This window comes from Astatotilapia calliptera, chromosome 3 (genome assembly GCF_964374335.1).
Source record: "Astatotilapia calliptera chromosome 3, fAstCal68.1, whole genome shotgun sequence".
Lineage (NCBI taxonomy): Eukaryota > Metazoa > Chordata > Actinopteri > Cichliformes > Cichlidae > Astatotilapia > Astatotilapia calliptera.
The window spans coordinates 39,166,997-39,176,723 of record NC_137424.1 but is presented as its reverse complement, the minus strand read 5'-3'; the positions used below and the strand labels follow the sequence as shown (position 1 = coordinate 39,176,723).

Sequence of the window (9,727 nt, the reverse complement as noted above, 5' to 3'; positions counted from 1 at the left end):
AAGCCCCAGCCACTACAACAACGACAGCTGCCACCACCACCACTGCAGCCACAACCACCACAGCCCCAGACACTACAACAACAACGGCTGCCACCACCACCACAGCAGCCTCAACCACCACAACCTTAGCCACTACAACAACGACGGCAGCCACAACCACCACAGCCCCAGACACTACAACAACGACGGCTGCCACCACCACCACAGCGGCCACAACCACCACAGCCCCAGACACTACAACAACGACGGAAGCAACTACCACCACAGCCCCAGCCACTACAACGATGGCAGCCACAACCACCACAGCCCCAGACACTACAACAACAATGGCTGCCACCACTGCATCCACAACCACCACAGGCCCAGACACTACAACAACGACGGAAGCAACTACCACCACAGCCCCAGCCACTACAACGATGGCAGCCACAACCACCACAGCCCCAGACACTACAACAACAATGGCTGCCACCACTGCATCCACAACCACCACAGGCCCAGACACTACAACAACGATGGCTGCCACCACGACCACTGCAGCCACTACCACCACAGCCGCAGACACTACAACAACGATGGCTGCCACCACAACCACTGCAGGCACAACCACCACAGCCCCAGCCACTACAACAGCGACAGATGCCACCACCACCACAGCCCCAGACACTACAACAACGATGGCTGCAACCACCACCACTGCAGCCACAACCACCACAGCCCCAGCCACTACAACAGCGACGGATGCCACAACCACCACAGCCCCAGACCTAACAACAATGATGGCTGCCACCACCACAACTACAGCCACAACCACCACAGCCCCAGAAACTACAACAACAATAACAGCCACAACCACCACAGCCCCACCCACTACAGCAGCGACGGCTGCCACCAGTACCACTGCAGCCACAACCACCACAGCCCCAGACACTACAACAACGACGGCTGCCACCACCACCACAGCAGCCACAACCACCACAGCCCCAGACACTACAACAACGACGGAAGCAACTACCACCACAGCCCCAGCCACTACAACGATGGCAGCCACAACCACCACAGCCCCAGACACTACAACAACGACGGCTGCCACCACCACCACAGCAGCAACTACCACCACAGCCCCAGCCACTACCACCACAGCCCCAGACCTAACAACAATGATGGCTGCCACCACCACAACTACAGCCACAACCACCACAGCCCCAGAAACTACAACAACAATAACAGCCACAACCACCACAGCCCCACCCACTACAGCAGCGACGGATGCCACAACCACCACCAAAGAAGCCCCAGCCACTACAACAACGATGGCTGCCACCAGCACCACTGCAGCCACAACCACCACAGCCCCAGACACTACAACAACGACGGCTGCCACCACCACCACAGCAGCCACAACCACCACAGCCCCAGACACTACAACAACGACGGAAGCAACTACCACCTCAGCCCCAGCCACTACCACCACAGTAGCCACAACCACCACAGCCGCAGACACTATAACAACGATGGCTGCCACCACCACCACAGCAGCCACTACCACCACAGAGCCAGACACGACAACAACGACGGCTGCCACAACCACCACAGCAGCCACAACCACCACAGCCACAGACACTACAACAACGACGGAAGCAACTACCACCACAGCCCCAGACACTAAAACAACAATGGCTGCCACAACCACCACAGCCCCAGACACTACAACAACAATGGCTGCCACCACTGCAGCCACAACCACCACAGCCCCAGACACAACAACACTGATGGCTGCCACCACCACCACTGCAACCACTACCACCACAGCCCCAGACACTACAACAACGACGGCTGCCACCACCACCATAGCAGCCACAACCACCACAGCCCCAGACACTACAACAACGACAGAAGCAACTACTACCACAGCCCCAGCCACTACAACGACGGCAGCCACAACCACCACAGCCCCAGACACTACAACAACAACGGCTGCCACCACTGCAGCCACCACCACCACTGCAGCCACTACCACCACAGCCCCAGACACTACAACAAAGACGGTAGCCACAACCACCACAGCCCCAGACACTACAACAACGATGGCTGCCACCACCACCACTGCAGCCACTACCACCACAGCCCCAGAAAAAACAACAACAATAACAGCCACCACCACCACAGCCCCACCCACTACAACAGCGACGGATGCCACAACCACCACTGCAGCCACAACCACCACAGCCCCAGACACTACAACAACGACGGCTGCCACCACCACCACTGCAGCCACTATCACCACAGCCCCAGAAACTACAACAAAGACGGCAGCCACAACCACCACAGCCCCAGACACTACAACAACAATAGCTGCCACAACCACCACTGCAGCCACAACCACCACAGCCCCAGCGACTACAACAACGATGGCTGCCACCACCACCACTGCAGCCAATACCACCACAGCCCCAGACACTACAACAACGATGGCTGCAACCACCACCACTGCAGCCACAACCACCACAGCCCCAGCCACTACAACAAAGACGGCAGCCACAACCACCACAGCCCCAGACACTACAACAACAATGGCTGCCACAACCACCACTGCAGCCACTACCACCACAGCCCCAGAAACTACAACAACGACGGATGACACAACCACCACAGCCCCACCCACTACAACAGCGACGGATGCCACAACCACCACCAAAGAAGCCCCAGCCACTACAACAACAACGGCTGCCACCACCACCACTGCAGCCACAACCACCACAGCCCCAGACACTACAACAACGACGGCTGCAGCCACCACCACAGCAGCCACAGCCACCACAGCCCCAGACACTACAACAACGACGGAAGCAACTACCACCAAATCCCAGGCCACTTCAACAACAATGGCAGCCACAACCACCACAGCCCCAGCCACTACAACAACGACGGCAGCAACAACCACCACATCCCCAGACACTACAACAACGACGGCTGTCACCACCACCACCACCCCAGCAACTACAACAACGACGGCTGCCACCACCACAGCCGTCCCAGCCACTACAACAACGACGGCCGCCACCACCACCACAGCTCCAACCACTACAACAACAACGGCTGCCACCACCATCACAGCCCCAGCAACTACAACAACAACAGCAGCCGCAACAACGACGACGGTTGCCACCACCACAGCAGCCACCACAATCATCTGTGTTGGTGGCTGCCCAGCCACTACAACAACGGCTGCCACCACCACCACAGCAGCCACCACCACCACATCCCCAACCACAACAAAACTGACGGCAGCCACCACCTCCACATCCACAGCCACTACAACAACGACAGCTGCCACCACGACCACCACAGCAGCCACAACAACAACGACGGTTGCCACCACCACCACATCAGCCACCACCACCACATCCCCAGTCACTACAACAACGACGGCTGCCACCACCACCACGTCCCCAGCCACTACAATGACGACAGCCACTACCAACACAGCCCCAGCGACCACAATAGCAACGGCTGCCACCACCACAAGAACGACGGCTTCAACCACCACCACCACCACCACAGCCCCCACCACAATCACAGGTGCCACCACCACAAAAACGACGGCTTCAACCACCACCACCACCACAGCCCCAGCCACAACTACGGCTTCCACCACCACCTCAGCCCCGACCTCCACCTCAGCCCCGACCTTCACCACCCCCATATTTGTTGAATTCAGATCCATTCAAAGCAATTTTACAACAGACTTGTTGAATTCATTATCTGAAGCTTTTAAAACGCGAGCTGCATCCATAAAGGCACAGGTAAGTGTTTTACTTTGTGGAAAGTAGCATGAACGGTGTGTCTAAAGAACAGCTATTAAAGTACTAAATGCTCAGAATTTCACTGAATTACAGCAGGAATAAGTCAACTATAGAATCTTTGCTTGCACTTTGATGCATGCTCAATCATCCAGGTAAGTAAATCGCCAAAGGTTGATTCTCTTCATCTGGATGAAGCGTTTTGTGGCAGAAACGTTTCATCAGTCATCCAAAACGCTACGTCCAGATGAACAGAATCAACTTATGGAGATTTACTTTCACTGTTAAAAACTTTGGAACACTTTGTCCCAAGATTTACACATGTGCTTTTGAGCTATTGATCTGCAGTCTTTTGTACTTGTGGCAAAGCACTTTACGTCAGTATTATTGCTGGATGTTTATTTTTCTCTCAAAGGAGAAAAGCTCTTAAGATGTTGGTTCTCACTTCATATTTGAACAAACCTTTTCACTTTAACAAATACAGATAAAGACTCTCTTTCTTTCACTTGTCTACTGTCTTTCTCATCTCCAACTCATACATTGAACCTGACTTTACAGGACATATTCAAGACAAAAAGCACTACATTTCTCTCACTAGAAGATGGATAATATACTTATGATAAAATTGCATAAAGTAATTAAACTGCATCAATTTAAAATCTGTGAAAGTTTTCCCAGTTTTACCCAGTTTTTTTAGTTAGTGAGTTATCCCTGGAGCAGGATGGTTTTGAGCTTGAATTTTAAGAAAATTCTCCTTTGTGTCTGCAGATTGAACCTCCTTACAGATTGGCGTTCCCTTCTTCTTTTGTCTTCTTGAATGTTGTGAGCTTCAGGTGATTTCAGTATTTTGACATATAATGTTAAGAGCACTCACCTAAAGCCCTAAATATTCCAATCTATAATTTTTGTCTCTGCATTTACAGGCAAGGATCAGTCATCAACACGATGGAACTTCGGTTTGTAAACACATCTGTTCCAAACAAAGCTGAGATTAGAAATGTTTTGAACAGTACAGCCTCAAACGTTACAGGCTTTGACATTGAAAGGGATTCCATCCTTGTCAATGACACAGGTGAGTAATCATAGTCGTTATGTTTGATCAAAAAGTCTCAAATGTTTTAGAGTGACTTGGTTAAAAATGTTTTGTACATTTTTTCTACCACAGCTGCTGCATCAACTACTACAACTGTTGTTCCAACAACTACACCTAGTGCAACAACTACTACATCAACTACTAAAACTATTGTAACAACATCTACAACTACTGCAACAACTACTACATCTACTGCAACTACAGCTTCAAGTGGAGTATGCCACAAGATTAATTCCAGCACTGTTTTCCCCCTGGTGCTGCTGTTATGGCTTCTATTAAGCCAGCAATAGCATCTGTGCTGGTTTTCATTTGAAAGACAAGCAGCAGATGATCTCTTTCACTGCAGCTCTTTATTTATTGGACACATCGGAACGAGTAGAATTGCTATTTTTTTCAATATGAAAATATTTCTTGGTGGGAATAGCGCTGTAGTGAAAAGAATGACACAGACTTCTTTTATGCATGCGGTTAATTGAATCATGAATAGAAAAATTGAACTAACAACACAAAGGCAAAAGATAAAACAAAATGGGTGCTTTATCTTAGAGGCTTAGAAGTTTATGCTGCTCAGTTTAATTAAATTCAAGTTTATTTATATGGCACCAAACCACACTAAAAGTCACCTCGAGGTGCTTTAAATTGTTAAGTTAGGGTAAAGACCCTACAAAGACCCTCTTGCTTTTAAGTGTGTCTCTGCCTACATGTCTGTTAACTGTTCCTCTTTTATATAGAAAAAGACTAAACATTAAATATATATAGAAACAACTTCTTGACTTTGTAACAAAATTATCTGCAACAGCTCTTCTTATACTTTTTAAATGCTTGTAAATTAAAGGTCTCAGGTTTCCCTTCATATAGAGCATACACAGTATATATATCACAAAAAATTTATAATAAAGTGTAAAGAGTGGGTCTACGTGTGGTCCCCCCCCCCCCCCCCAAATAAAAAGCACTGGCACTTTTCTTATTTATATGAATTGTATGTTTATAAAAAGATATATATTTATATTTTTATTCTGTGAAGTGTATTTTAATTTTTACATTTTCTGTAAGAAAGTCACAATAACCAGAATATAGAATGTATAAGAAATTTACACTGTCTCCTGTGATGTTTTGCTGTTTGAGTAGGTAAAGATAAGGTTGAAATAACCTAAAGGTATACAATTTAGATCCCTCACCCAGGACCAGGGTGAGGGACCAGGCAAAGAGCGATTCAGAAGACCCTTATGAAGAGAACATCGAGGGAACAGTTTACCCTGCCCGGGATAGGGTTACCGCGGCCTCGCCCTGTAGCCAGGCCTGGGGAGAGTACCCGAGGGCGAGCGTCTGGTGGCCGGGCCTTAGTCCATGGGGACTGCCCGAAGAGGAGACATGGGCCCATCCTCCCACAGGCCCACCACCTGCAGGAGGCGCCATAGGGGTCGGGTGCATTGTGTGCCGGGTGGCGGCCAGGAGCGGAGGCCCTGGCGGACTGATCCCCGGCTGCCAAGACTGGCAAAAGGGACAAGACTTTCGGACTGCCTCGAAGAGATTCTGGCAAATCGTCAGGCGTCTCAGGAGGGGAAAGCGGTGCTCTACCTGCACTGTGTATAGTGCTGGCGGAGCGCTGCTGACGTCGACTGAGAAAATTGTCAGGCGGTGGAAGGAATACTTCGAGGACCTCCTTAATCCCACTGACACGTCTTCCGAGGAGGAAGCAGAGTCTGGGGATGATGGGGAATGACCCGCCAATTTCAGGGGGCAAGGTCACTGAGGCAGTTAAACAACTCCTTGGTGGCAGAGCCCCTGGTGTTGATGAGGTCCACCCCGAGTTCCTGAAGGCTCTGGATGTTGTAGGGCTGTCCTGGTTGACACGCCTCTACAATGTTGCGTGGAGATCAGGGTCAGTACCCCTGGACTGGCAGACCGGTGTGGTGGTCCCCATCTTTAAGAAAGGAGACCGGAGGGTGTGTTCCAACTACAGGAGGATCACACTCATCAGCCTCCCTGGGAAAGTCTATGCCAGGGTGCTGGAAAGGAGAGTTCATCTGCTAGTTGAACCTCGGATACAGGAGGAACAATGCTGGTCGCGGAACACTGGACCAGCTTTTTATCCTCTCAAGGAAACTTGAGGGTGCGTGGGAGTTTGCCCAACCAGTCTACATGTGTTTTGTGGACTTGGAGAAGGCATTCAACTGTGTCCCTCGGGGTGTCCTGTAGGAGGTGCTGCGGGAGTATGGAGTGTCTGGCCCATTGCTACAGGCCATTCGATCCCTATACAACCGTTACAAGAGCTTGGTTCGCATTGCCGGCAATAAGTCGGACTCATTCCCGGTGGGTGATGGGCTCCGCCAGGGCTGCCCTTTGTCACCGGTTCTGTTCATAATTTTTATGGACAGGATTTCTAGGCGCAGCCAAGTAGCGGGGGGCTTTCGCTTTGGTGGCCTCAGAATCTCATCTCTGCTTTTCGTGGATGATGTGGTTCTGTTGGCTTCATCGGGTGAAGGCCTCCAGCTCGCACTGGAATGGTTCGCAGCCGAGTGTGAAGCAGCGGGAATGAGGATCAGCACCTCCAAATCTGAGGCCATGGTTCTCAGCCGGGAAAGGGTGGAGTGCCCACTCCGGGTCGGGGATGAGTTCCTGCCCCAAGTGGAGGAGTTCAAGTATCTCGGGGTCTTGTTCGCGAGTGATGGGAGAATGGGAGATTGTTGCTGCGGCTGCAGTGATGCGGACACTGCACCGGTCCGTCGTGGTGAAGAGGGAGCTGAGTGTAAAAGCGAAGCTCTCAATTTACCAGTCGATCTACGTCCCTACCCTCACCTATGGCCACGAGCTGTGGGTAGTGACCGAAAGAACGAGATTGTGGATACAAGCGGTGGAAATTAGCTTCCTCCGAAGGGTGGCTGGCCTCTCCCTTAGAGATAGGGTGAGAAGTTCGGCCATCCGGGAGGGGCTCAGAGTAGAGCCTCTGCTGCTCCACATCAAAAGGAGCCAGCTGAGGTGGTTCGGGCATCTGACAAAGATGCCTCCTGGACGTCTCCTGGGTGAGGTGTTCTGGGCATGTCCCACCGGGAGGAGGCCCCGGGGCAGACCCAGGACACGCTGGAGAGATTATATCTCTCGGTTGGCCTGGGAACGCCTTGGTGTTTCCCCAGATAAGCTGGAGGAGGTGGCTGGGGAGAGGGAGGTCTGGGCTTCTCTGCTTAGGCTGCTGCCCCCGCGACCCGGCCTCGGATAAAGCGGATGAAGATGGATGGATGGATGGATGGATAGATGGATGTTTTTTTATAGAATGTAATAAAGATGATTCAGAAAGCTAAAAGTCTAAACTATTTTATGTTGACTCGTATGTTTTTAAAAAAAAATTATTTATTATTTAAAGAGTTTAATTTCTATTGTTTGTCCACTCAAGGTTTATAGGGAAGTATTTAGTTAAATTACTTATTGAGTAATTAAGTTATTTTTCAAACACAGTAATTAGATAAGTATTTTAAATACAATATTGATTAAGTAATTAGTAATTAATTACTTTTTTAAAGTAACTTATCCAACACTGTTTGTAGCATACCATTAAAAAAAATTGTATGGTCATTCTTTTTCTGCCCGTATATTTATGAGTTCTTTTCAAGTGTGGAGCAGGTAAATTATTTTACTGCTATTGTTAAATAATCATCATTATTACCATTGCATTAATAATATAATCTGCAGCATTGATATTGTATTCAGAGGTTTAAACAGTGTGTGTCTTTCAGAAAGACTAAGTTGCAGTTGACAGGAAGTTGCAGAGAGTTTGCAGAACTGAAACCGAAAGTTATTCTGAGGATCAGGTTAGACGAGGCTATTTGAATTACTAGTTTATTCAAATTGTCTGTTACACTTTTATATTCTTTTAGTAAGCTCTTAGTAGAGGTTCTTGATTAAAACATTTATTCAACATAGTTGCAGTTAGGTTATTACACATAAGGATGAGCCTCTGGTCTGGTAAAAGGTCAGAAGTGCAACGGGTGAATTGAGAGAGCATTTGAGGACGACATAGACACACACACACACTCAGTTAGAGCGAATCATTTATAGGTGGAAGTTTAATCATGTTTTGCTTGGGGTTGCAAAAGAGCAGTTTGTCGCAGAACTGCTGCTGAGGTGTCAAGATGACAAGCGAGCATCCGGCAGTGACAGGATGTACCTGCCATGAAGACGAAGACAACGTTCTTTTAAACTGTGTTAAAAGTCATTGTGGTTTTGATTTGACGTATGTATATATTCTGTCTGTGACGTATGAAGGGGCGTCATTAATTCAAACCCTGATGCTATAAAAATCTGTGTATGCTTTGATTAAGTCGAAGATTAATCCCTGTCTGCGTACAGAGTGGTCTTCCCACGCGTGTATTCATTAAAATCAATTGTTTGACCAAGATCTTCTTGACCAATGGTTGTTTGTACTCTTCTTCCTCAATTATGTGAACCTTAACATTTGGGGGCTTCATCTGGTGGATGAGGAGGGAGAGAATTGGAGGCGTATACGGTGAAATTCGGTGGTCCGTTGTGGTCAGACAGGCAGGTGTGACCCGGCAACCAAACTGAGGGGACAGGCGCCTTTAAAAAAGAGGTAGGCACAGGCCTGTTGATTTTATCCAAAGTGTGCTGAATTGGATGACAAAATTAAATGTCTATTCAGTAAAAGTTGCCGGTAAATGTCTGCTTTGATTTTGATGAGAATCTCATGACAGTACTGAGGACTTAAAGCAGTTGGACTGCTGAAAATGATTGAATTCGGTTGGACCGCGGAAGGATTTAATGCAGCTGGACTGCTGAGTGGATTTAGTTTAATAGGTAATTGGTGAAGTGTTTGTGA

The 9,727-nt window shown here is 48.9% G+C and overlaps 1 protein-coding gene across 1 annotated transcript; it reads left to right on the top strand.

Moving 5' to 3' along the window:
- Positions 1–1,145: 1,145 nt before the first annotated feature.
- LOC145425369 (uncharacterized) lies at positions 1,146–5,990 on the top strand. Its single transcript, XM_080298356.1, has 4 exons — positions 1,146–3,806; positions 4,572–4,636; positions 4,727–4,875; positions 4,969–5,990. Exons 1-4 carry the CDS (start codon positions 1,161–1,163, stop codon positions 5,184–5,186), a joined length of 3,078 nt encoding a protein of 1,025 aa, XP_080154482.1. The 5' UTR covers positions 1,146–1,160; the 3' UTR covers positions 5,187–5,990.
- The last annotated feature ends 3,737 nt before the right edge of the window (positions 5,991–9,727 follow it).